The sequence below is a fragment of the Oncorhynchus keta genome, chromosome 29, assembly GCF_023373465.1.
Source record: "Oncorhynchus keta strain PuntledgeMale-10-30-2019 chromosome 29, Oket_V2, whole genome shotgun sequence".
Classification (NCBI taxonomy): Eukaryota; Metazoa; Chordata; class Actinopteri; order Salmoniformes; family Salmonidae; genus Oncorhynchus; species Oncorhynchus keta.
This window is the reverse complement of record NC_068449.1, coordinates 11,618,519-11,645,730: the sequence shown is the minus strand read 5'-3', so window position 1 is coordinate 11,645,730 and position 27,212 is coordinate 11,618,519. Positions and strand designations below refer to the sequence as shown.

Below are 27,212 nucleotides of genomic sequence, written 5' to 3'. Positions count from 1 at the left end.
AGCAGGGCAGGAACAAAAGCCCATCCACAGAGTCCCTCCACTCGTAGAGAAATTCTCCCTGACTTTTCATTTGGGTGTGATATGTCCAGGTCGTCTGCTGAGGGCCAATCATATCATCTTTAACTGGGACCGTCTGGCGTCATGGATCAACATGACGGAGGAGTGGCCCTACAGGACCTCCTGGCTCCTCCTCTTCCTGGAGGAGACCGACGGCATCTCAGACCAGGTCACCCTGAAGACCATCTACGAGAGGTACGTACACACACACACACACACACACACACATCTGCATGCACAGGCAGACACACACACACACACACACACACACCTGCATGCACAGGCAGACACACACACACCCACATCTGCATGCACAGGCAGACACACACAAGCAGACGTTTCAGAGTATTTCTGAAATGTTCCTTTTACACCACACACACGCCAGTGTTTCCAGACGTTTGAGAAGTTGACCGGACCCCATATGCATTGGGTGTCGACTGTGCTCACTAGTCTGTCAATCTATCATCCCCCATAGTAGAAACGTGTACCTATTCTATTGGTCAGCTTGTTGTTCTGTACGAGATAGAAATGAGCTATTCCTAACAAACAGTTGTGGGACTATAGATCCCAAATTCATACAACCAGTAGGCCAAAGCTACATATATATATATTTTTTTTAACAATGAGTCTGATGCAACAGAACAGAACATTTAGCTTCCAGTGTTGATAAACTATTATTTCTTCACACATAAGCGCAGCAATGCGCACAAGGTAGCTTTCCATAATGCAATTTTCAGAAAAACCTTTGTCAAAATCACACCGCACATACAAGCGGTTTCATGAGACAGATGAAAATATATGTTAGAAATTTTGAAAGAGGCATCTAAAGATGCAACAACTAGCATGGGTTGCTAATATGACTAGGATTGCCCAATTCATATTGACCAGTAGAGGGCAGCAGAGGATCTTCATATCCACTTCAACCACCACATCATTTAGTAGTAGACACCCAAAGGTTTCTCTGAACACCACTAAATAGACTGAATTTCCACGTTGTATTCGAATCACGTAGCTGAATGCATTGAAATAAGAAGCATATCATTATTAATATGTTGATTGAAATGATAGTGTATGAAGCACAGCCAGCGACTGGTTAACTAGGCATGAGAGTGTGGACAAGGGGAAGGGAATCGGCACATAGTCTGAGTCATTAGGGTTGGAGCTGTTCTGCATCAATAGCTGCCCTTTAAAGGTTGCACTCTGCCACTCTGTCACAATACACTAGCGCCCAGGATTCCTGGGGCGCTGAAGTGTCACCGGCACTCAGTGTCACACAGTCATCACCACTCCCCCTCCATCCCCATCCTTCACTGAGCTTCTGGTCAAATAAATGGCTCTGGACAAATATATATGAGGCAGCACATCTAAAGGACAGTTCAGGAAGGCCTCCTTGCTGCTCCAGACAAAGAAAGGTGCTCCACAACAGCGACACAAATCCAATAAAAGAGCTCACCAAAAAAAACTTCCAAAAGGACTCATTTGAGGCAGAGGAGTTGGAGCACTCAAAAAACAAGGCAGAGATACATTTCTTATTTGCTCACTTTAGTCCATTGTTCAGGATGAGTGCAGGTGACTGGCGTTTCAACATCAAGCTGACGTCTTCCTCAGAGTGTAATAGACTTGTGCTGTATAATAAGCTTGTGCTTTAGAAGGAAACCTAAGCAAAGAGTTTGACCTGCAGGTATGATCTAAAATGGCCATGTTAGGCTATCCTCAATGCACTGTCCGTCAATGCACTGTCCGTCAATGCACTGTCCGTCAATGCACTGTCCGTCAATGCACTGTCTGTTTCCAAAACGTGACTGCCGCTGCGTATGAAATGGCCACTGCAATGGCGGTAAGTGATGAAAGGAAGCACCAAACCAACTTGGACACCACGCTGAGCCAAGCGTCCCTTATCTGGAGAGATCTCCCCACTGATCAGGCTTTCTCCCTCTCTTCTTCACCATCTCTTTCTCCCTTACTTTCTCCTCTCTTCCTCCCTCTCTCTTTCTCCCTCTCTCTTTCTCCCTCTCACTTTCTCTCTCTTTCTCCCTCTCTCTTTCTCCCTCTTTCTCTCTTTCTCAATGCTCTTTTTCTTCCTCTCCCCGAAGCACCTCTTCTAATGTGACGTGTCATCTAGGCTCCCATTCTCTGTTTATAGCCGGGTGAGTCACACTCCCTGTCTTTCTTGACTGTCGTTTGCCTCACTTCAACCTCAGGCCCCTGTCTCCCTGGAGGACCAGATAGCGGCTTCTTGTTTTTACGGTGGCGTTGTGGTCAGGTCAACACAGCGTCCTCTCTCTCAACCAAAACTCAGCACGTCCTCTTCTGCTCAACCGCCAATTAGATAATTGTTCACGGCATAATCAAATAAACTATCTTTACGGCTATCTTTACCCCTCATGAAGGGTTTGTCAGTTTTCATTGGAGTGTAACATGACTGGGGAGAGGTGTGATGCTCAGTGGTCTACACTAGAGCGCTTCATTTCCCCAAAGCGTCTAATAAGTGAATAGATTACTGCTGAAGTGTATGTGGGGTGAGTCAACTCCTCATAGGTCAACTGTCGTTCCACATCTCAGTCATAAGGCCGAGTGCTCTCTCTCTCTCTGCAGAGTGCTCTCTCTCTCTGGAAGGTTTATTTCAGCCCATGTAGGCCACAGAGAGCAGCATGTCGTTGGAAGACAGTGATGTGATTTTCACTGAGTGTACAAAACATTAGGAACACCTGCTCTTTCCATGACAGACTGACCAAGTGAATCCAGGTGAAATCTATGATCACTTATTGTTGTCACTTGTTAAATCCACTTCAATCAGTGTAGATGAAGTGTAACAGACAGGCTAAAGAAGGATATTTAAGCCTTGAGACAATTGAGACATGGATTGTGTATGTGCCATTCAGAGCGTGAATGGGCAAGACAAAATATTTAAGTGCATTTGAACGGGGCATGGCAGTTGGTGCCAGGCACACGGGTTTGAGTGTGTCAAGAACCGCAACTGCTGGGTTTTTCACACTCAACAGTTTCCTGTGTGTATCTAGAATGGTCCACCACCCAAAAGGCATCTAGTCAACTTGAAACAACTGTGGGAAGCATTGGAGTCGACATGGGCCAGAATCCCTGTGGAACGCTTTTATCACCTTGTAAAGTCTATGACCTGACGAATGGAATGTTCTAAGGGCAAACGGGGGGGGGTGTAACTCAATATTAGGAAGGTGTTCCTAATGTTTGTTACACTCAGTGTATTTTATAGTCTTATTATATTAGCTATATAGCCTAGTCATGTTAGTCATGTTGTTCTGTGTAACTGTCACAATGTCCTTTTGCAAAAAATATTCAACAGAATGATTATTTCTCAGTAACAGTTTTACGTAAACGTAGCATGTCTGACTTCTCAGACACATGCTTTGTGCTTTCCTGTTATCACACCAACAGGCTATCAAAATAGTTAAAAGCCCCAAACCATAGACACACACACTCACACACACACACACACACACACACACACACACACACACACACACAGCAAAGGCCAACATATTTGTCTCACTTGCGAGCCAGCGTACAGTGCCTGCCGAACGCACTTCCGGAAGTGTTTCTGAGAATTACAGTATTTATAGCTGTCAGGTTTACTATTTGAATTAAGATGGCCTGTTACTGTTGTTTTGATCAAATTGAATTAGAGTCTTGAGAGTCTGTGAGTGGTGTAAAGGGCTCTAAGCAGCCTTCTCATTTCACTTTTTAATAGAGATGTGAATCAGGGTCCCTCTGGTCGTTGTACTGATGAATAACTGCTGCTGGGTTTTGTTTGGGGTTTTTCTCAGACCAGGAATACATATCTTCAGATCAGTACTTGAGAGTGGTATGTTATGTTCAGCATCTCACCAAAAAAAGCAAGCTTCCGGAAAGCAGCAAATGGAAACTATTTTGGCGATCACAAAAGAACACGAGTAGAGATTTCCGGCTGTCGGTATCCGGGATCTGTGGGGAAGTTTGAGCCCAGTCAGATCCTCTGGGAGTCTATTTCGGGAGCTCCAATTTAATTTTTAGCTTGAAAAGTGTTGTTTGGTCAGTCCTTCAAGCCGGACTGGGTCCTGGGTCTGCTCTGACATCTGGTGCCCTGTCTATGCCAGGATGCCCCTGCAGTACACGCACAGGCCTGGCTCAGTACCTGAGCCCCCCTGTCTCCCTGTGCCCTCCACACACACCTCCAAGCCTCCAAACTCTCACACAGGAGCAGTGCGGCACAGGAACATATGTCACCCCCTGCTCCTCTGAGGATCACTGTAATTAATCAGACCCTGAGACACAAGCAAGGTACTTTCATACACACACACACACACACACACACACACACACACACACACACACACACACACACACACATACATACAGCCCCTCACTGGAAACAGAAGGCCAGGAATGCGTGTCAAGCACCAAAAATAATTTTCTCGACTACTCTATAAAGCCTTGGCCCATATGTCTCTCCATGGCTCGTTCTGTCTCTCACAACATCACACTATTCAAAAACTGTATTCAGTTTCTGGGTTAAGGCAAACCAATAGTTCCTTTACACTGAGAGCATGTTGCAATACATTTTTGCATTTATTTATTATTACACATAGGAAACATTGTTTTTACTAATTCAATGAATTATACTGATCAAAAATACAATGTCAGATTTTATATTTTATATTTTTTATATTTTTATATTTATATTAGGAAATCAGTCAATTGAAATAAATTCAATCTATGGATTTCACATGACTCGGCAGGGGTGCAGCCAATCGGAATGAGTTTTCCCCACAAAGGGCTTTATTACAGACAGAAATATTCCTCATTATTCCCTTCCACACCCCTTCAGACAATCTTGCAGGTGAAGTAACCAGATGTGGAGGTCCTGGGCTGGTGTGGTCACACCTGGTCTGCGGTTGTGAGGCCAGTTGTGCTTCTGCCAAATTCTCTAGTCAGCATGCCAATTGCACGCTCCTTCAAAACTTGAGAAATCTGTGGCATTGTGACAGAACTGCACAATTTAAAGTTGCTTTTTATTGCCCCCAGCACAAGGCGCACCTGTGTAATGAGCATGCTGTTTCATCCACTTCTTGATATGCCACACCTGTCAGCTGGATGGATTATCTTGGCAATGGAGAAATGCTCACTAACAGGGATGTAAACAAATTTGTGCACAAACTTTGAGAGATATAAGCTTTTTGTGCGTATGTATTTTTTGTTGTTTAACTTCAGCTCATGAAACATGGGACCAACATATGTTACGTTTATATAGATTACAACATCCCAGTACAAGAACAATGTTTCTTAAACTTCCAGCTAGGCGTTATTGCTTGGCCAGAGGCCTCCATCACTAAGCTGTCCCTGGCTATTCTCTTTAGCAGGAAGGTATTTAACTCTGATGCTTTCGTCTATATGTTCTGCTCTCTCTGAATCTGCCGCTGTCACGATCCTCCCCTCCCTCATTGATCCAGCGAACAATTGGCCTCTCAGAGACATGCCCGGATCCAGGCATTCAGGCGATTCTCTGAGCGCTTCAAAACTTTTAACTAATGACACTTGAAATGAATACGGGCAAGGCAATTTGGGCTAATTAGGAAGCCTCTTCTCCCAAGTACTGAAACATTAAGATGACATACTGTTCATTCGGGATTACTTTAATTGGGACAATTATTGTAATTTCATCGCAATTACGTGTTGAGATAAAAGCGCTTTCTAAAGAGAATGTGTGTGATTCTCTTTATGTAAAATCCTAATAAGCTTCTAAATACTTGGCCACAAAAGAAGAGTAGCTTTTTTTCCTGGAACACTTTTGAACTTCGATGCCCTTGGATGTTTTTTTGCTTTTCTCCCTCGGTACGCTATTGTTAATACTATATTTCCATCACGTACACAATTTGTCTGTAAAATCTTGATTGCACTGCTAACAGTAGAAAAACACTTTTCTCCCTGTCGCCTTTTCCCTCAGAGGGATCCTTTTGTCCCTGAGCTAAATCCTTCAGGAGGCATTTTGGTGGAAAAGAGTACTGTTGTAATTCAATAGTGCTGCCGTTATTTGCCAAGAGGCCCTAAAGCGCTCTAAATTATAAAGCTGCTGAAAAGCCATTTCCCAATAGAGTGTGGTCTATCTCTGATAGGGAGCTCTTTATTGAGTCCACACAGTGCCTGTGCCAAACCGTATGACCTCCAGATAGGGAGGATGGAGAGTGTAAAGGGACCTCTATACAGAGCTATTATGAAGTCTACAGGACTACAATTGTGGCTGATGTGAATACCCCCTGTCAATATTAGGTGTCCTCATAAACCATGATTGTTGGCACGTTGACATGGCACTCTGACTATAGGTTCCAGCGACTACTGGGACTGGTAAGTCTATTTCATAATTTATAAGTGATTCCCAGAGTATTGGTACAAGTGCTGAACAGAAAAGTGTTCGAGCAGCGACCAATTTAATGCCCTATTCCCTGGTTGTTGCTGTGTCCAGTGTCCACCTGGTAGTAAAGCATGTTTTCTCTCTGGTGGGCTGAGAGTGTTGGTCAGTCCAGGTGGTGATGTTTCACTGAGGCGTACTCTGCCCTCGCCTCTCATATGGGCATGTTTTCTCTCTGGTGGGCTGAGAGTGTTGGTCAGTCCAGGTGGTGATGTTTCACTGAGGCGTACTCTGCCCTCGCCTCTCATATGGACATGTTTTCTCTCTGGTGGGCTGAGAGTGTTGGTCAGTCCAGGTGGTGATGTTTCACTGAGGCGTACTCTGCCCTCGCCTCTCATATGGACATGTTTTCTCTCTGGTGGGCTGAGAGTGTTGGTCAGTCCAGGTGGTGATGTTTCACTGAGGCGTACTCTGCCCTCGCCTCTCATATGGACATGTTTTCTCTCTGGTGGGCTGAGAGTGTTGGTCAGTCCAGGTGGTGATGTTTCACTGAGGCGTACTCTGAGGCGTACTCTGCTCCCTCGCCTCTCATATGGACATGTTTTCTCTCTGGTGGGCTGAGAGTGTTGGTCAGTCCAGGTGGTGATGTTTCACTGAGGCGTACTCTGCCCTCGCCTCTCATATGGACATGTTTTCTCTCTGGTGGGCTGAGAGTGTTGGTCAGTCCAGGTGGTGATGTTTCACTGAGGCGTACTCTGCCCTCGCCTCTCATATGGACATGTTTTCTCTCTGGTGGGCTGAGAGTGTTGGTCAGTCCAGGTGGTGATGTTTCACTGAGGCGTACTCTGCCCTCGCCTCTCATATGGGCATGTTTTCTCTCTGGTGGGCTGAGAGTGTTGGTCAGTCCAGGTGGTGATGTTTCACTGAGGCGTACTCTGCCCTCGCCTCTCATATGGGCATGTTTTCTCTCTGGTGGGCTGAGAGTGTTGGTCAGTCCAGGTGGTGATGTTTCACTGAGGCGTACTCTGCCCTCGCCTCTCATATGGACATGTTTTCTCTCTGGTGGGCTGAGAGTCATATGGACATGTTTTCTCTCTGGTGGGTGAGAGTGTTGGTCAGTCCAGGTGGTGATGTTTCACTGAGGCGTACTCTGCCCTCGCCTCTCATATGGACATGTTTTCTCTCTGGTGGGCTGAGAGTGTTGGTCAGTCCAGGTGGTGATGTTTCACTGAGGCGTACTCTGCCCTCGCCTCTCATATGGGCATGTTTTCTCTCTGGTGGGCTGAGAGTGTTGGTCAGTCCAGGTGGTGATGTTTCACTGAGGCGTACTCTGCCCTCGCCTCTCATATGGACATGTTTTTCCAGTGGGAACAGCCCTGGACTGGTCCAGCACTACCCATCTGTTCTGTGTGTGAAGATGTGAGAAGCACCAGGGCCCGGGTGTGGGTGTGTTAGCTACACACATCCCTCAGGTGTTGGACCGTTGTGACTAAGGGATGAATCAGCAGAAGTTAGACGAGCTCCACCAGGCTCCCACAGAGGAAACTAAATGTACACAGAGTCTATGGCTCAAAATGTGATAAAAGCAATTTAGTACAGAGCTGTGGTCGATGTCCACAGGCCCAACCTTTGTTGAGTTGAGTCCCTGATATCAGTGTTTGTTTTTTGTGGAGATGAAGCGGCACAGATGAGGCAGCACTTGGATGCCACATGTCCAACTACATACTCTGGTGGTTAAAGATGTTCTCTGGTACTTTTCTATAGGTTTTAGCCAGTAGTTCTAAAAGTACTGCTCACGAGCCTAAAGTGGTCCCCGAGTCACATATATGCAGATATGCGCACCACGTCATTGCTCTCTCTCGCTCTCTCTCTCTCTCTGCTGTGTGTGCATCTTGCTAGCTGTCACTCAAATGGCTGGGGGGGCTGAAGCTCATTGGCTAGAAATTGAATTGCTAGGGGGCTGGCCCACGTGGGGGAAAATGGAGGGAAAATGGTGTGGCACAGCTTCCAGAAAAACAGTCTCTTTCAAACTAGGGATTTCGTGGCTAATTGAGGTAAAACAGTAATTCTGCTCATAGAGTAGATGATGCATGTATGAAGTACACATTGACACATCCAGCCCAAGGCAGGAGGTTTAAAAAGTACTTAGAAGTTGCCAAAGTTCCGGAGCATTTCTTTAATAGCTATGTGATGGAAAAGGGTCTGTTATGTAGCATTCCTTGTTATTAAATCCACTTTGAGCCCTTTCATTATTTCATAAGTTGAACTTAATTAAACACTTTGAAACAAGAGATCCAGACTGTTTTCAGATTAAACAGTGTTTTCCACAAGCACATGGAGTAGCCAGCCAAATAGAAAAAGTAGCCAGCAATGCTCCCCCATTACTCCATAGTCAATGCTTTGATTAAATCAGTAGACCTACACTATATATAAAAAAGTATGTGGACACCCCTTCAAATTAGTGGATTTGGCTATTTCAGCCTCACCCGTTGCTGACAGGTGTATACAATGGAGCACACAGCCATGCAATCTACATAGACAAACATTGGCAGTAGAATTGCCTTATTGAAGAGCTCAGTGACTTTCAACGAGGCACTGTCATAGGATGCCACCTTTCCAACAAGTAAGTTTGTCAAATGTCCACCCTGCTAGAGTTGCCCCGGTCAAATGTAAGTGCTGTTATTGTGAAGTGGAAACGTCTAGGAGCAACAACGGCTCAGCTGCAAAGTGGTAGGCCACAAAAGCTCACAGAACGGGACCGCAGAGTGCTGAAACATGTAGCGTGTAAAAATCGTCTGTTCTTGGTTGCAACACTCACTACCGGGTTCCAAACTGCCTCTGGAAGCAATGTTAGCAAAATAACTGTTCATTGGGTGTTGCATTAAATGGGCCGAGCAGCCACACACAAGACTAAGATCACCATGCGCAATGCTAAGTGTGGGCTGGAGTGGTGTAAAGCTTGCCGACTCTGGAGCTGTGGAAACGCATTCTCTGAAGTGATGAATTATGCTTCCCCATCTGGCAGTCCGACGGACAAATCTGGGTTTGGCAGATGCCAGGAGAACGCTACCTGCCCGAATGCATGGTGTGAACTGTAAGTTTTGTGGAGGAGTAATAATGGTCTGGGGCTGTTTTTCATGGTTCGGGCTAGGCCCCTTATTTCCAGTGAAGGGAAATCTTCATGCTACACTCTACAATGACATTCTAGTGCTTCCAACTTTGTGGCAACAGTTTGGGGAAAGCCCTTTTCTTTTTTATATTTTACCCCATTTTCTCCCCAATTTCATGGTATCCAATTGGTAGTTACAGTCTTGTCTCATCGCTGCAACTCCTGTACAGACTCGGGAGAGGCGAAGGTCGAGAGCCGTGCGTTCTCCGAAACACAACCCAACCAAGCCGCACTGCTCCTTGACACAATGCCTACAACCCGGGAGTCAGCCGCACCAATGTGTCGGAGGAAACACTGTGCACCTGGTGACCGTGTCAGTGAACTTCGCCCGGCCCACCACAGGAGATGCTAGTGCGCAATGGGACAAGGACATCCCTGCCGGCCAAACCCTCCCCTAACCCGGATGATGCTGGGCCAATTGTGCGCCGTCCCATGGGTCTCCCGGTCACGACAGAGCTTGGACTCGAACCCAGAATCTCTAGTGGCACAGCTAGCAATGTGATGCAGAGCCTTAGACTACTGCACAACTCGGGAGGCCCGGGGGAAAGCCCTTTTCTGTTTCAGCATGACAATGCCTCCATGCACAAAGCGAGGTTCATACAGAAATGGTTTGTCGAGATCGATGTGGAAGAACTTGACTGGCCTGCACAGAGCCCTGACCTCAACCCTATCGGATAACTTTGGGATGAATTGGAACGCTGGCTGCGAGCCAGGCCTAATCGCCCAACATCAGTGTCCTACCTCACAAATGCTCTTGTGGCTGAATGGAAGCAAGTCCCCGCAGCAATGTTCCAACATCTAGTGGAAAGCTTTCCCAGTAGAGTGGAGGCTGTTATAGCAGCAAAGGGGGGACCAACTCCATATTAATGCCCATGATTTTAGAATGACCTGGTATCCACACACTTTTTGGCCATGTAATGTATATCAGTATCTTTCAAAATGCCATATAAGTATAATTTTTGCTTTTAAAACAATACAATCTGTTTTCTTTTATCATATTTTGGACCAGCGTGATGCTGTCTCCACTAGCATAACTATTGTTCCTGCAGTGAGGAGGATTCACCATATTCATCAAATGTTTTCTTCATTTATCTGTAGATAATCGCCAAAAAGCCTACCATTACGCAAATGAGGGAGCCAAATGAACAGCTCTCTTACCGATTCAATTCGGTAGACTACTGAAGAGTAACTCACTTTAACATCACTGTCTGGCAAGTCCTGATGAACTTCATATCGAAAATACAAACGAGATCTTTAGTTTTCCCAATGCAATACCATGGATATATAAGTGCGTTGTATAATTTATGAATGGGAAGGTTATATGAGATCGTCTTAATTCAGTCAGTTCAACACCTTTAATAAACGAGTCAAGCTAGGGTTCAGGTTGGGGGATGTAAAATATATTAAGGTAAAATATATTAAAAATATATTTGAAACATTGAATTTGGCTTTACTGCTATTAGCCAATGCAAATGCATTAAATAACAGCTTCATATGGATAAACAGATCGTCCCCAAAAATTCTAAAGGAAGTATGTTCTGAAGTGTCTGTCCTACATCTGAGAGCTCTAACAAATATCAGGAAGCAATTTTTAAAAATGTATTTAACCCCTTATTTTAGGCACTAAACTATCTACATATATACTTCATGTACCTGTCTACCTTGAGACTTGTCTTGTGAGGCTTGTAGTGGTGGAAAACAACCAACATATACATGTTTGTGAGACAAACAGAGGAGTAATACTGTATTTGTGTGTATCCCAAACTGTTCCGACGCTACTGAAGTTGTCACATCGGATGGATCGACTTCAGACGAGTCCCCTGATGTAAACGGAATACCACTGTGTTTGTGAGAGTCTCATGTTTCATTAGAGGGGTCATAATAGTTTTGTAGTCCAAACTGTTTGGACCGAATGTTGTCGTAAGAAGACCGATTTTCGGTACGTCTCATGGTCTGACAAACACCGCTCTATATCTGTGGCTTTTCACAGCAGATGAGGAAGGTTGACATCAGCGGATGCCGTGGATTGAGACGCAGGAAAATACATGCAAAAAAAAACAACATGCAAAAACACCTGAATTCTCTAGTTTTAACTGACTGATTTGGATGGGAATTGTTTTATTATGCCAATTAGGTTTCCGCGGGGCCGCAGATACCGACTCTAGAGGACTAAGAGGAACGTTCCAGAGAGACATCAACATGGCTATAGTAGACTAGGAATGTCAGGTGTCTTTTTTATAGCTTTTGTTTTTGCAGACTATCAACAGCAGTCAGCATATTTCTAGTATGTTCACAATTGAAGGTTTACTTTTATAAATCCCTTTGCCTAAAATAAATAAGCTCAGTGAGTAGAACCTCTGGACAGCTTGCGTGTGCATCTACTTGTACTGCTCGAGAAGTTGTGACTCGCATGATGGTATGGTGGTGCTTGAATGAACGGCCAATCATATATCAAATAGCATGACATTTACGGGTGTTGGTCTTCAATGGTAGACTGTGGCAGAGCAGGTAAATGTTGAACTGGAATGCAAAAATGCCCATGAAAGTTGACTGATGAGATGCTCTGGCCCAGCACGTGTTTTTACTGGCCCTGGGCCATCGTTAATGTCGGACTCCATACGAAAGAAAGTCAATGAATGTCACGGAAAACAATCGGTTAAGTGGATTTCGACTCGTCGTTAACACACTATATGGGACGTGCAAATTCATGCTCTCTCCCTCCACGTAAAGAAATTAGACTACAACCACAGCTCACACAACACACACACCCAGGTACCTAGAGGCGTGACAGACATCAGGTCTATCAATAGATCGCCAGAAGATGCATATCATTCATTCTAGCGGGAGAGGGCTCAGCAGACCTTTTTTTTTCTGACTAGCGAATTGAAAAGTGGCCTAGTTAATTTAAGTGGAAAAAGTACCCGGCTGAAAATGAGTCTGTAATCGGCTGTATAGCCGACAGTGATATAAAATGATGTAAATCAAGGAAAGACTAAACAGCATAATGAGAACATAAGGAATCAAACTGCCCAGTTATATGTTGTGCTTATTTTTTAAACCTGTGACTACACTGTGTGATTACACGGTTATCACTTTTGCTTTGTCTGCTATTGTATATGCTAGTGTGTGGTGAGCCCATGAGCATTTGTGTGGGTGAGTGAGCATGTTAATGCTGGCGTCTGTCTCTCTGGATGTGCCTGTGGACATGTCAGTGATCTCCCTCCCTCTCTATTGTGCCGTGAGTGGGAGAAGGTGGCAGGGGTATTATAAATAGAAGTGCTGGGCTGCGAGGGTCAGGGTGACTTCCTTGTCACAGGGCCTAGTGCACATTCAACCCCCTCTAACGTTGAGATGGCACCCAGGCCCACAAAGGTAAAATGGGGGCAAGCAAGCATAGAGGAAAGGATGGTCACTAGAGATAAAGGTGTGTGGAGGAAAGGATGGTCACTAGAGATAAAGGTGTGTGGAGGAAAGGATGGTCACTAGAGATAAAGGTGTGTAGAGGAAAGGATGGTCACTAGAGATAAAGGTGTGTAGAGGAAAGGATGGTCACTAGAGATAAAGGTGTGTGGAGGAAAGGATGGTCACTAGAGATAAAGGTGTGTAGAGGAAAGGATGGTCACTAGAGATAAAGGTGTGTAGAGGAAAGGATGGTCACTAGAGATAAAGGTGTGTAGAGGAAAGGATGGTCACTAGAGATAAAGGTGTGTAGAGGAAAGGATGGTCACTAGAGATAAAGGTGTGTAGAGGAAAGGATGGTCACTAGAGATAAAGGTGTGTAGAGGAAAGGATGGTCACTAGAGATAAAGGTGTGTAAAGGAAAGGATGGTCACTAGAGATAAAGGTGTGTAGAGGAAAGGATGGTCACTAGAGATAAAGGTGTGTAGATGGGAAAGGATGGTCACTAGAAATAAAGGTGTGTAGAAGAAAGGATGGTCACTAGAGATAAAGGTGTGTAAAGGAAAGGATGGTCACTAGAGATAAAGGTGTGTAGAGGAAAGGATGGTCACTAGAGATAAAGGTGTGTAGAGGAAAGGATGGTCACTAGAGATAAAGGTGTGTAAAGGAAAGGATGGTCACTAGAGATAAAGGTGTGTAGAGGAAAGGATGGTCACTAGAGATAAAGGTGTGTAGAGGAAAGGATGGTCACTAGAGATAAAGGTGTGTAGAGGAAAGCCTGGTGGTGAAAATGGCAACTCTTCTCAGAAGTCTTTTCTGGAAAGTCCTCGATCTGGTTTTAAAAAGAACAAGGTTTCTTTCACCACAAGCATGTAAAAGCTGCTTCTTACTCTGACCGTAGTTATGCAGCCACTGTATCTGTACTCTGGTACAGAGTACTTGGTTGACGAGTTATACTTGGAATCATTCTTGAGAACTTATTCTTGAGAATCCTGCTCTTAGCTGGCCCCTCTTTCCCAGACGGGAAGGTGAATAGCGGCGAGGTGCAGAACTGAATCATCACCAAATAAAACCATCTCTCTCTTTATGATTCTGTCTGACTCTTCACCAGGTCATCCTGTGTCTGAGGTATCTCCTCCTCATTGATGTTAAGGAAAGGATTACCTGTCGGGGCTGTTTTCATGGTTTTGCTAGAAAATAACTAACTTTATTTACCGAGAAGGTTTGCATGAATCACTCATGGGTGATTTAGGACATGGGCTCGGTCCGGATGTTTGACTTCTCATATACCGTCTCCATCCTGACACGCATCAAACACCCACATTGACTGACTTCTCAGCTCAATTCATGTCAGGAATGCCTCATTTTATTACCATTTAGCCACAGTCAGCAGTGGACTGGAGTCCAAAATGTTCCCTTTTACATAAATCATCAAACTGGGCCCAGTTTCCTAATATCCTGTACAGGGTTTGTCAGGAATTGAGTTTATCTCCCTTGAATGAAGGGTTCAGCTAAGGTTTTTGAGGTCTGGAACGGGACGGTTTGTGTACAGATGAGTTTAATCATTTCAGAGAAATTCTGAATCCCAACCCCATTTCAGAGAGGCCATTCCAAGGCTGCAGCGTTTTATCAGAGTGGTATGTTTCTTATTACGCTGCATTTCTCTGTGGTCCATTTCAAATGCAAAGGTCCGGCTTAGTACATAGGAATGGAATTACAGGCTTAAACTTTGACACGAATGTATATGAAAAGCAAAATCTCTTTTAATGTCCGCTGGCATAGTGGAGAGAAGACGAGACCCAAGCAAAGAACGCATAATTCTGTAAATAACTCTTCAGAATTCAGCCGAAGAAACCACAGTTTAAGTAGAGGAAAACATGGTGTCATCTCAAGTGAAAACATATTTGTTCTCTGCTTTTATGTAGCCAGGGCTTGGTAAGCTCCTCTCGCACAATAATACTCCACTCTGGAGTGGTGTCGCTATGAGGCCACGCTCCAGCCTGTCCGTCTGTTGGTTAGAGGCCTGTCCGTCCTTTTCTAGTTCTCCCGACTGCCCGTCGGCCTGAGGAAAGCACCAAGACCCGGGCTCACCATTGTGACTGACGACTGTTGTTCTCTTCACAGCCGAACATTCTTTCTCTTTATGGCCCCCCGAAAAACAAATGTGTGTTGGCATTTCGCTTCTCTCCGGGCCCCTTTATGGAAATGCTTTGAGCCTCATTGTGGGGCATCCGCACGTGGTCCACACACAGAGGGTGGCTGTAAGCAAAGTCAAGTGGCACATTCAGCGCCTGCAGAGGGAGGAGAGGGGGGAGGAATTGAGGGAGAAATGTTCTCTTTCTCATCAGCTGCAGTATGTGGGAGTGTTTGAGGAGAAGAAAGGCTCGCTGAGCCAGCTTTGGGATCGATTAGCATTTGGAGAAGCCTAGAAACCTCCCAAGCACTAGGCGCTGCAACACAGAGACAGTGCATAAGAGCCTGTACTTGTAACGCAAAATCCCATCAATGGGGCTATTGTGAGAAACCGGCTACAGGAATCCTGACGTGCTTTATTTCACTGTCTACAGCCTTTTAAAAGTAACATGTCGGCGTCTGGACTCGCCAAAGTGCAATCCTCCAGCTTGTCAGTCTCATGAAAGATGGCCTGATAGGAGTGGCTTTTTTTTTCGATTGCCTATCTCCCTCCACCGGTGTCAAAAGCTATTTACATCGATGACTTAATGTCAAGGCCAACCACTCTTCCTCAATTGACTGAAAATCTGTCTCTTGAAGTGTCCCTTTCGCACGTTTGGTAGCAATTAAAAGGGCACTCTTCGTGCCACCGTAGGATGGTTAACATGTTGGATGGCGTTTAATGTGTTTTAGTTAACCTTTATTCAACTAGGCCAGTTAGTTAAGAACAAATTCTTATTTTACAATGACGGCCTACCCCGGCCAAACCCTCCCCTCCTAACCCAGACAACGCTGGGCCAATTGTGCGCCGCCCTATGGGACTCCCGATCATGGCCGGTTGTAATACAGCCCGGGATCGAATCAGGGTCTGTAGTGACCCCTCTAGCACTAAGATGCAGTGCCTTAGAACACTGAGCCACTTGGGAGTGTTACACCAGATAATAAACCCATGCCATCATGTGAACCTGTCTGATTTCCCTGACCTGTGCTATTATCAGAACATGGCCACTGGTATGAAGAGGGATGACGTTTGGGTGGCTCAGTCCCTTGTGGCTGCCAGCAGACAGTTCCAACTAGACAGCCTGGTGTGAATGAATGCTAGGAATGGGGTTTCGGTGCCACAGTGATGGATGCATTTACTTAGTCCATGCAGGCCCTTCTAGTTGTCTTTGGAAGATGCTGGTAACATCATGTGTGCTGTGAGCCTCAATGTACCAGAGTCAATAGAAGACTCCTCTAAGTACTGACATGTGTAGCTCTATCTCAGTAAAAGTATGCTTGACTCTCCTCTAGGGCTGTGACGATACCAGTATTCCAATATATTTTCCAGGGCAAAAATGAAAACGGGAAGCAGACCATACTCTTTGGTCCTTTTAAAAAGTATTGTGTGAAATACGTGTTATAGGGAGTTAATACTCAAAATAATGTAAAACATCCATTTTTTGATATAAAACATTCATAATCAGTGACTTCTGAGGGGAAGGATTCAGAATATGTTTGTGTGGCCACATTCATTTGCCATTCTTTGGCATAATCTTTTTAAACTGGGCTTTCTTAAGAAAGACAACGCATCACTTAAGATTCTTTAGATAGATGGGCAGTAGTGGAGTATGTACTCTGTGTAACCACTGTCCCCCTCAGTGGCGTGTGTGTGTGTGTGTGTGTGTGTGTGTGTGTGTGTCACTGGCTCCTGTTGTTCTCCGTATTTGAGCACACAAATAAACATAGAGCCAAGCTGGACTGCTGAACAGCACAAGGCTCTCAGCGTGAGGGAAATGGAGTCAAAATCACATTCCCTCATTACCATGCATCTATCTATGGAAATCCCCATCGGCACTGAGCATCCCAGGTGTGTGTGGTAGTGGACACCAATGTTCCCTCAATTTTCATAGAGCACTGAGCCAATTTTAGGTCTTGTGAGCAGAAACTTGAACATTGTGCGAATTTTATGCAATTTCCCGCGAGTATTTCCAGTGAACGCTGAGGCTGTACCCCTACAGTTTTAGACAGTAGCCAATGGGCTATTGTGTCTATTTGGGAATAGTATAGGCCTACCAACAAAACCAATGGAGTAAATCCCATAACATTTTCACATGGAAATAGCTTTTGATTTCCATAGTATAACCTACAGTAGCCTAAATGTGGTGTTCAATGCAGGCCTACACTGCATGAGACGTTTTAACAATTAATGGCTTGACATTCATTAAGTATTACTTGGACTGTAATACCACGGGCCAAATAGTTGACTGTAGATTGTGTTGTATGATGTAAGAAACCACTTTACAAAATACAATTAATGAGTATTACCATACAGAGAATTAGACATTAGGCTACACCTCTGCATATTGGCTTATTTTCATATTCAAGCCTGTATCAAAATAGAACACTGCCCTTTTTAATTAAGACATAAGCTTTTTACTTGACTGGCTTTTCAAAGACAGCTTGAAATGTAGCATACATGTTTTGTGCTTATCTATAACTGGGCTAATAACTCACTAACTTGCGCATTCACTTGCGGGCGATTGAAGGTCGCTCTTTGGCTGCCCTGCCTATAGAATTCTACTTCATTGAATTCTACTCCATTGCGCTCTGACTCTGCCTACAACAAAATCAGAGACTCAATCTTGCAAAGTTAGATTTGTTTTGGTTTGTTGCATTGAAAAGGGGCTGCTATAATGTTGATTCGATCACATAAAAAACTTTGATCTATAGTGCAAACTAATGGGGCAAACTTAATGAAATGCAATCTCTTGCATCTCTGCGCAGTGTAGCATTTCTTCTGCGCAGCGTAGCATTTCTTCTGCGCAGCGTAGCATTTCTTCTGCGCAGCGTGGCATCTCTTCTGCGCAGCGTGGCATCTCTTCTGCGCAGCGTGGCATCTCTTCTGCGCAGCGTAGCATCTCTTCTGCGCAGCGTAGCATCTCTTCTGCGCAGCGTAGCATCTCTTCTGCGCAGCGTGGCATCTCTTCTGCGCAGCGTGGCATCTCTTCTGCGCAGCGTGGCATTTCTTCTGCGCAACGTGGCATCTCTTCTGCGCAACGTGGCATCTCTTCTGCGCAGCGTGGCATCTCTTCTGCGCAGCGTAGCATCTCTTCTGCGCAGCGTAGCATCTCTTCTGCGCAGCGTAGCAGTTTAGAAGGAACGTTGGTGGACATTGTGTGTTTAGTATGTTTGAGCCTGTGTGTGTTTGGGAGTGGGCTGTGTGTTTTGTATGTTTGAGACTGCGTGTGTTTGGTAGTGGACCGTGTGTTTTGTATGTTTGAGGCTGTGTGTTTGGGAGTGGGCTGTGTGTTTTGTATGTTTGAGACTGTGTGTGTTTGGTAGTGGGCTGTGTGTTTTGTATGTTTGAGACTGTGTGTGTTTTGTATGTTTGAGACTGTGTGTGTTTGGTAGTGGACCATGTGTTTGGTAGTGAGATAAGAGTATCAAGATGGTGTCGATAGACATTACGGCTCTGTTTCTGGCTCCAAAAGCAACTTTGCAATATTTTATTTATTTATGTTTGTTATTCCTCAAATTATAAGTCCAGAGAGACATCAGAGACTGTAACATACTCTGTTTCACAGAATAATGGCTCTCTGGATATACAGTACTGTCCCCGTCCATACAGCCAGCTGGGTTTTCAGTGCATTGTGCGGATAGGAATAAATAAAGAACTCTCAGGGAAGAAGAAAGGTGAAGGTGTATGTTTCATAAATAACTCCTCATGGTGTGATTGTGGAAATGTACAGGAACTCAAGTCTTTTTGTTCACCCGAGCTAGTATTTTTTTTTATTTTACCTTTATTTTACCTTTATTTAACTAGGCAAATTCTTATTTTCAATGACGGCCTAGGAACAGTGGGTTAACTGCCTGTTCAGGGGCAGAACGACAGATTTGTACCTTGTCAGCTCGGGGATTTGGACTAGTAACTTCGGTTACTAGTCCAACGCTCTAAACACTAGGCTACCCTCACAATCAAATGCCAATCACATTACCTCCTGAGAGAATTCTCTTCGGTCATGGTTACAGCTGTGTAAATTCCCACCCAAGCCGAAACCACAACGGTTCTCAAGGAACTGCACTAGACTTTGTGTAAACTGGAAACCGCATACCCTGTGGCCGTGGGACTTTAATAAAGCAAGTCTGAGGAAAAAGCTACCGAACACATTACCTGCAGTACGCTCGCTTCAAAAACTCTTGACCATTATGACTCTCCCTTCCGGGATGGCTACGAGGCCATCCCCCACCCTCCCTTCGGCAAATCAGATCACGACTCCATTCTGCTCCTCCTTTCCTATAGGTAGAAACTCAAACAGGAAGTACACATGCCAAGGTCTATTCAACGCTGATCTGACCAATGAGAATTCATGCTTCAAGATGGTTTTGATCACGTGGACTGGGATATGTTCTGGGTTGCCTCTGAGAATAACATTGATGTATACACTGACACAGTGACTGAGTTCATCAAGAAGGGATCTTGTTCCCACTGTGACGATTTAAAAACTATCAAAACCAAAAACTGTGGATAGATGGCAGCATTCGTGCAAAGCTAAAAGCACGAACCACTGCATTTAACCACGGCAAGAATATGGTTGAATACGAATTGCGAATATAGTTGAATACAAACAGTCCAGTTATGCCCTCCGTAAGGAAATCAAACAGGAAAAATGTCAGTACAAAGTGGAGTCGCAATTCAACTGCTCAGACACGAGACATACAGTATGTGGCTGGAACTCCAAACAATCACGGATTCTAAATGGAAAACCAGCCACGTCACAGACACTGACGTCTTGCTCCCGGACAAGCTAAACACCTTCTTTGCCCGCTTCGAGGATAACACATTGCCACTGACGTGGGCCGTTCCAGAGGACTATGAGCTCTCATTCTCCGTGGCCAACATGAGTTAGACATTTAAGCGTGTTAACTCTCGCAAGGCTGCAGGTCCAGACGATATCCCTAGCCTTGTCTTCAGGGCATGTGCAGACCAGCTGGCTGGAGTGTTTCCAGACATATTCAATCTCTCCCTATCCCAGTCTGCTGTCCCCACTTGCTTCAAGATGTCTACCATGATTCCTGTACCCAAGAAAGTGAAGGTAACTGAACTAAATGACTATCGCCCTGTAGCACTCACTGCTGTCATCATGAAGTGCTTTGAGAGGCTGGTTAAGGATCATATCACCTCCACCTTACCCAACATTCTAGACCCACTGCAATCACAGCATTCTTATCGGCAGACTCAATAGCCTTGGCTTCTCAAATGACTCCCTCGCCTGGTTCATCAACTACTTCTCAGAAAGGAGTTCAGTGTGTCAAATCCGAGGGCCTGTTTTCCGGACCTCTGGCTGTCTCTATGGGGCTATCACTGGGCTCAATTCTCGGGCCGACTCTTTTCTCGGTGTATATCAATGATGTCGCTCTTGCTGCTGGTGATTCTCTGATCCACCTCTACGCAGACGACACCATTCTGTTTGCATCTGGCCCTTCTTTGAACACTGCTAACAAACCTCCAAACGAGCTTCAACGCCATATAACACTCCTTCCGTGGCCTCAACTGCTTTTAAATGCTAGTAAAGCTAAGTGCATGCTCTTCAACCGATTGCTTGTGGAAGACTTCCTGAAACGGTTGACCCAAGTTAAACAATTTTAAGGCAATGCTACCAAATACTAATTGAGTGTATGTAAACTTCTGACCCACTGGGAATGTGATGAAAGAAATAAAAGCTGAAATAAATCATTCTCTCTACTATTATTCTGACATTTCACATTCTTAAAATAAAGTGGTGATCCCAGCTGACCTATAACAGGGATTAAATAGGATTACTAGGATTAAATGTCAGTAATTGTGAAAAACTGAGTTTAAATGTATTTGGCTAAGGTGTATGTAAACTTCCGACTTCAACTGTACATAGACATGCAACACTAGTCATTTTAATAATGGAACACTGATCACTTTAATAATGTTTACGTGCTGTTTTACTAATTTCATATGTATATACTGAATTGTAGTTAAGGCCTATTCTGTTCAACTATTTCTGTACATGTACTATTCTATCCTACGTGTTCTACAGATAGATTATATAGTATACAGTGGGGCAAAAAAGTATTTAGTCAACCACCAATTGTGCAAGTTCTCCCACTTAAATAGACTAGAGAGGCCTGTAGAGCTATGACAGACAAAATGAGAAAAAAACAATCCAGAAAATCACATTGTAGGATTTTTTATGATATGTTTTGCAAATTATGGTGGAAAATAAGTATTTGGTCACCTACAAACAAGCAAGATTTGGGGCTCTCACAGACCTGTAACTTCTTCTTTAAGAGGCTCCTCTGTCCTCCACTTGTTAACTGTAGTAATGGAACCTGTTTGAACTTGTTATCAGTGTAAAAGCAATAGGTAAGCAGCTTGGTTTGAAGAAATCAACTGTGGGAGCAATTATTAGGAAATGGAAGACATACAAGACCACTGATAATCTCCCTCGATCTGGGGCTCCACACAAGATCTCACCACGTGGGGTCAAAATGATCACAAGAACGGTGAGCAAAATCCCAGAGCCACAAGGGGGGACCTAGAATGACCTGCAGAGAGCTGGGACCAAAGTAACAAAGCCTACCATCAGTAACACACTACGCCGCCAGGGACTCAAATCCTGCAGTGCCAGACGTGTCCCCCTGCTTAAGCCAGTACATGTCCAGGCCGATCTGAAGTTTGCTAGAGAGCATTTGGATGATCCAGAAGAAGATTGGGAGAATGTCATATGGTCAGATGAAACCAAAATATAACTTTTTGGTAAAAACTCAACTCGTTGTGTTTGGAGGACAAAGAATGCTGAGTTGCATCCAAAGAACACCATACCTACTGTGAAGCATGGGGGTGGAAACATCATGCTTTGGGGCTGTTTTTCTGCAAAGGGACCAGGACGACTGATCCGTGTAAAGGAAAGAATGAATGGGGCCATGTATCGTGAGATTTTGAGTGAAAACCTCCTTCCATCAGCAAGGGTATTGAAGATGAAACGTGGCTGGGTCTTTCAGCATGACAATGATTCCAAACACACCGCCCGGGCAACGAAGGAGTGGCTTCGTAAGAAGCATTTCAAGGTCCTGGATTGGCCAAGCCAGTCTCCAGATCTCAACCCCATAGAAAATCTTTGGAGGGAGTTGAAAGTCGTGTTGCACAGCAACAGCCGCAAAACATCAGTGCTCTAGAGGAGATCTGCATGGAGGAATGGGCCAAAATACCAGCAACAGTGTGTGAAAACCTTGTGAAGACTTGCATAAAACGTTTGACCTCTGTCATTGCCAACAAAGGGTATATAACAAAGTATTGAGATAAACTTTTGTCATTGACCAAATACTTATTTTCCACCATAATTTGCAAATAAATTCATTAAAAATCCTAGAATGTAATTTTCTGGATTTTTTTTTTCTCCATTTTGTCTGTCATAGTTGAAGTGTACCTATGATGAAAATTACAGGCCTCATATTTTTAAGTGGGAGAACTTGCACAATTGGTGGCTGACTAAATACTTTTTTTGCCCCACTGTATCTGCATACTGTCCATAATGTCTATACATCCCATCATATACAGTGCATTCGGAAAGTATTCAGACTCCTTCCCTTTTTCCACATTTTATTACGTTACAGCCTTATTCTAAAATTGATTTAATATTTTTTTTTGCCTCATGAAACTACACACAACACCCCATAATGAAAAAGCAAAAACAGGTTTTTAGGCATTTTTGCTAATGTGTTAAAAATAAAAAACAGAAAAAAACAGATTCAAAGCCTTTGCTATGAGACTCTAAATGGAGCTCAGGTGCATCCTGTTTCCGTTGATAATTCTTGATGTTTCTACAACTTGATTGGGGTCCACTTGTGGTAAATTAAATTGATTGGAAATTATTTGGAAAGGCACACAAAGGCTCCATGGACAATTCCTTCTACCTCATGGCATGGTTTTTGCTCTGACATGCATTGTGATCTGTGGGACCTTATTTAGACAGGTGTGTGCCTTTCCAAATCATGTCCAATCAATTGAATTTACCACAGCTGGACTCCAATCAAGTTGTAGAAACAGGTTTTTGTCGAAGGAACCGATCTGGGCAAGGGTACCAAAAACTTTCTGTAGCATTGAAGGTCCCCAAGAACACAGTGGTCTCATCATTCTTAAATGGAAGAAGCTTGGAACCACCAAGGCTCTTCCTTGAGCTGGCCGCCCAGCCTAACTGAGAAATCGGGGGAGGAGGGTTTTAGTCAGGGAGGTGACCAAGAACCCGATGTCCCTCTGACAGAGCTCCAGAGTTCCACTGTGGAGATGGGAGAACCTTCCGGAAGGACAACCATCTCTGCAGCACTCCACCAATCACGCCTTTATGGTAGAGTGGCCAGATTCTCTGTTGAAGGCACATGACAGTTTGCTTGGAGCACCTAAAGAACTCTCAGACCATGAGAAAGAAGATTCTCTGGTCTGATGAAACCAAGATTGAACTCTTTGGCCTGAATACCAAGCTTCACATCTGGATGAAACCTGGCACCATCCCTACGGTAAAGCATGGTGATGGCAGCATCATTCTGTGGGGATGTTTTTGAGCGGCAGGGACTGGGAGTTTAGTCAGGATCGAGGGAAAGGTAAATGGAGCAAAGTACATAGAGATCCCAAATGATAACCTGTTCCAGAGCGCTCAGACTGTGGCGAAGGTTCACCTTCCAACAGGACAACGATCCTAAGCACACAGCCAAGACAATGCAGGAGTGGTGTCATCAAGGCAAAGGGTGGCTACTTTGAGGAATCTCAAATATGAAATATATTTAGATTTTTTTAACACTTTTTTGGTTACTACATGATTTCATAAGTGTTATTTCATAGTTTTGATGTCTTCACTATTCTACAATGTAGAAAATAGTTTTAAAAAAGAAAGAAAAACCTTTGAATGAGTTGTTGTGTCCAAAATTTTGACTGCTACCTCCCTGGTCTTTGGTTGACTCTGTGTTTGAAATTCACTGTTCGACTGAGGCACCTTATAATTATCTGTGTGGGATACAGAGAGGAGGTAGTCATTAAAAACATCATGTTAAACACTTATTGCACACAGAGTGAGTCCATGCAACTTATTACGGTATGTGATTTGTTAAGGAAATGTATTCATGCTTGCAATAGCAAAGGGGTTGAATACTTATTGACTCAAGACATTTCAGCATTTCATGTTTAATTAATTTGTTACACATTTTTTTTCTTCGAAAATTCTCAGTCCACTTTGTCATTATGGGATGTTGTGTGTTTGTAGTCCAGTGACACAAAATGTAAATTTACTCCATTTTAAATTGTAACAACAGAATGTGGGCAAAGTCAAGGGGTGTGAATACTTTCTGAAGCACGGTATATATTGATTTATATTTGGGATTTTGACATTACTTTTATGATGTCTTAATTTTTTAAATTTTTACTTTTGGATTATGTGTGATTTGTTATTGTATTACTAGATATTGCTGCACTGTTGGAGCGAGAAACATAAGTGTTTCACTGCACCTGCTATAACATCTGCATAACAGTGTAAGCAACCAATAAACTTTTATTTGTTTTGGGCCACCACGAACCGCCAGAACAGCTTCAATTCACCTTGGTGTAGATTCTACAAGTGTCTGGAACTCTATTGGAGGGATGCAACACCATTCTTCCACGAGAAATGCTCGTCTCAGGCGACGCTCCAGAATCTCCCATAATTATTCAAATGGGTTGAGATCTACTGACTGAGACACACACACACACACACACACACACACACACTCTTTAAACCCCCTATGCTCCTTTGAGACCCCTCTTTCAAAGTCACTGAGATCTCGTCCTCTTGCCATGGTAGCCAAAATAATGAGCAACTTGTCATTTTTATACAGGAAGGAACCACACTACTTTATCCCTCATTTACTCAAGTGTTTCCTTTATTTTGTCATGATGATTTAATTGACACAGAAATGAACCACACTAATAACAATTTATGTAGACTTGTTCAGACTATTCTGACCCCTTTTCACTCAGGTTGATCAAGATCAAATGTGGAGTAGCACAGTTAACCAGAACACGAGCTAGAGCAAATCATCACTGGTCTCTGCTACTGAGTCAGGGGCTTGTAGACTGTGGATTGTGTGTCAGTAGGTGCAGAGACCACTGATTCTGTAACAGCATTTAACCATCTATACATCTGGTTGCGTGTGTGTGTTCCTGCTTGTGTGTGTGTGTATGCACTGTGTGGGTAGAACAACGATGCCTCGGAAGGTCTTAACCCCAGTCTGTTAACCCAGCAGATCTCAGCTCAGCTGGCCATTAAGATATCTGAGCTTCAATTGTGTAACGATTTCTCCTCCGCAAATTGAGTAAATTCGTCCTGTAGAAATGTGATTAGCTGACAGCAGCAAAGCTGGGCCCAGGCCAGGCTGTGAGCTCACTCACCCTCAGTTAGCTTAGCACAATGGTGCAGTGAGGGGCTAATCAACCAGCAGAGAGACCAACCTCTGTTCCTCCCCAAAAACAGATCAGGCAATGGGAAATTCCCTCCAAATCCCAGTTTTCCCACAACTTAAAACACATAGACAGAGACCGAGAATTATACAGAGGTTGAAAACGATAAGCAAAAGAAAGGTCTGTGTTCTGGAGAAAACTGCTCATTCATCTGATAAGGCCGACGCCCACACGGATGAATGATGAATGGCCTGAGACATGAATCTCACTGCAGTTCATATTTTCATGTCTGAATTATATTATTATGGGGGTTGAATGGATCAACAGATTACCAGTGATATATGTTGGTAATGTTTGCTTCCTGTCAGTTTTTCCTACCAAATCAAGTCACATAAACGTTTGATCTCTTTCTTGTTTTTATGACATCCATCCACACTCTCTAAAATGTCATATTTGAATTTGTTTTCATAAAAGTGTAGACATGCTGAGTTCCTCATGCATAATGATATGTGCTTTTCCAATAATATATTTCACTGATATGTACTTTTCACATTTTTACCTAATAATATATTCAGTGCTGCCTTAGAATGGATCAGGGGAGAACGACTGCACCCTCTCATTGAAGCCACAAAGTTCAAGGCTGACTGCGGTACTGCAATCTTAATAAATAAAAAAAATTAAGAAATTGAAGACAATTATGGAACCAATATTTGCCTCCATTACACCAGTCGGGCCTTCAATTTGATGTTCTCAGATGGGGCAGCACTGAGCTAGTCTGCAACGTCACTTCCTGGATTAGCTCAATCTGGCCATGATATGTCCACATAAATATCCAACACAAGATGCTATCTTAACTGAATTCCTTGGCTTCAAATGTGTATCGAGTCTTTGCATAAGAATGAATGGTGTCACATGAACGATATGTGCTGTTTTATGCTGTGGTTGAATAACTTTTCTAACAAGAAAGACAATACTGGTTAAATGTATCTGATACCATTTTCTGGTGGTTGTGGGGGAAAGAACTTCACAAAGCAGTTGGTTCACCATCCGTACATTTGTATGTAATGGATGGACCTGCATTGTTTGTAAGATAACGTTCAATGACATCTCCATAAATATATATATTTACTTCGAGGCTACAAACAAAGCTGAAACATCCTTGCAGAAGGCTCCCATTTCAACACAGCTTTTTAATGAGTCTGAGCAGCAGACCTCTGATTGCCATCCTCTTGTGCTTCCTCTGCTGTCAGACCCAGATAACAAACTGGAGCGATCAGTCACCAACTAAATGGACTTCTCTCCTTTTGTGACACCAGACCAGCAAGAGTAGCGGTGACCGCTGCACGGCCCCTACTAGAGATAGACAAGCTATCTAAGTGTCATCTTTAACGATCTTCCCTCCTATTTCCTCTCTCTCTCATTTCCTCTTCTCCAGAATCTCCAAAAACATCCCCACCACTAAAGACGTGGAGCCCCTGTTGGAGATCGACGGGGACATCCGCAGCTTCGAGGTGTTCCTGTCCTCGCGGACACCCGTTCTCACGGCGCGCGACGTGGAGATGTTCCTTCCCTGCACCGTCAACCTGGACCCCAAACTCCGCGAGATCATTGCAGGTCCT

The 27,212-nt window shown here is 44.0% G+C and overlaps 1 protein-coding gene and 1 long non-coding RNA gene across 9 annotated transcripts in view; both read left to right on the top strand.

The window, feature by feature from the left end:
* Positions 1 to 27,212, top strand: part of LOC118362308 (kinase D-interacting substrate of 220 kDa B-like) — a 126,360-nt gene that overhangs the window by 56,563 nt on the left and 42,585 nt on the right. For all 7 annotated transcript variants that reach the window (XM_052485897.1, XM_052485896.1, XM_052485899.1 and 4 more), the window contains 2 exons: positions 90 to 252; positions 27,029 to 27,207. In XM_052485897.1, the coding sequence (XP_052341857.1) occupies positions 90 to 252; positions 27,029 to 27,207 (342 nt within the window). The remainder of the gene's footprint in view (positions 1 to 89; positions 253 to 27,028; positions 27,208 to 27,212) is intronic.
* LOC127913587 (uncharacterized) lies at positions 12,759 to 13,760 on the top strand. Of its 2 annotated transcripts, XR_008086083.1 has the most exons (4): positions 13,054 to 13,151; positions 13,187 to 13,396; positions 13,574 to 13,643; positions 13,679 to 13,747. It is a non-coding gene; the product is annotated as an uncharacterized LOC127913587 (long non-coding RNA). The 2 variants fall into 2 exon arrangements; XR_008086084.1 differs by having other exon boundaries at positions 12,759 to 13,396; positions 13,714 to 13,760.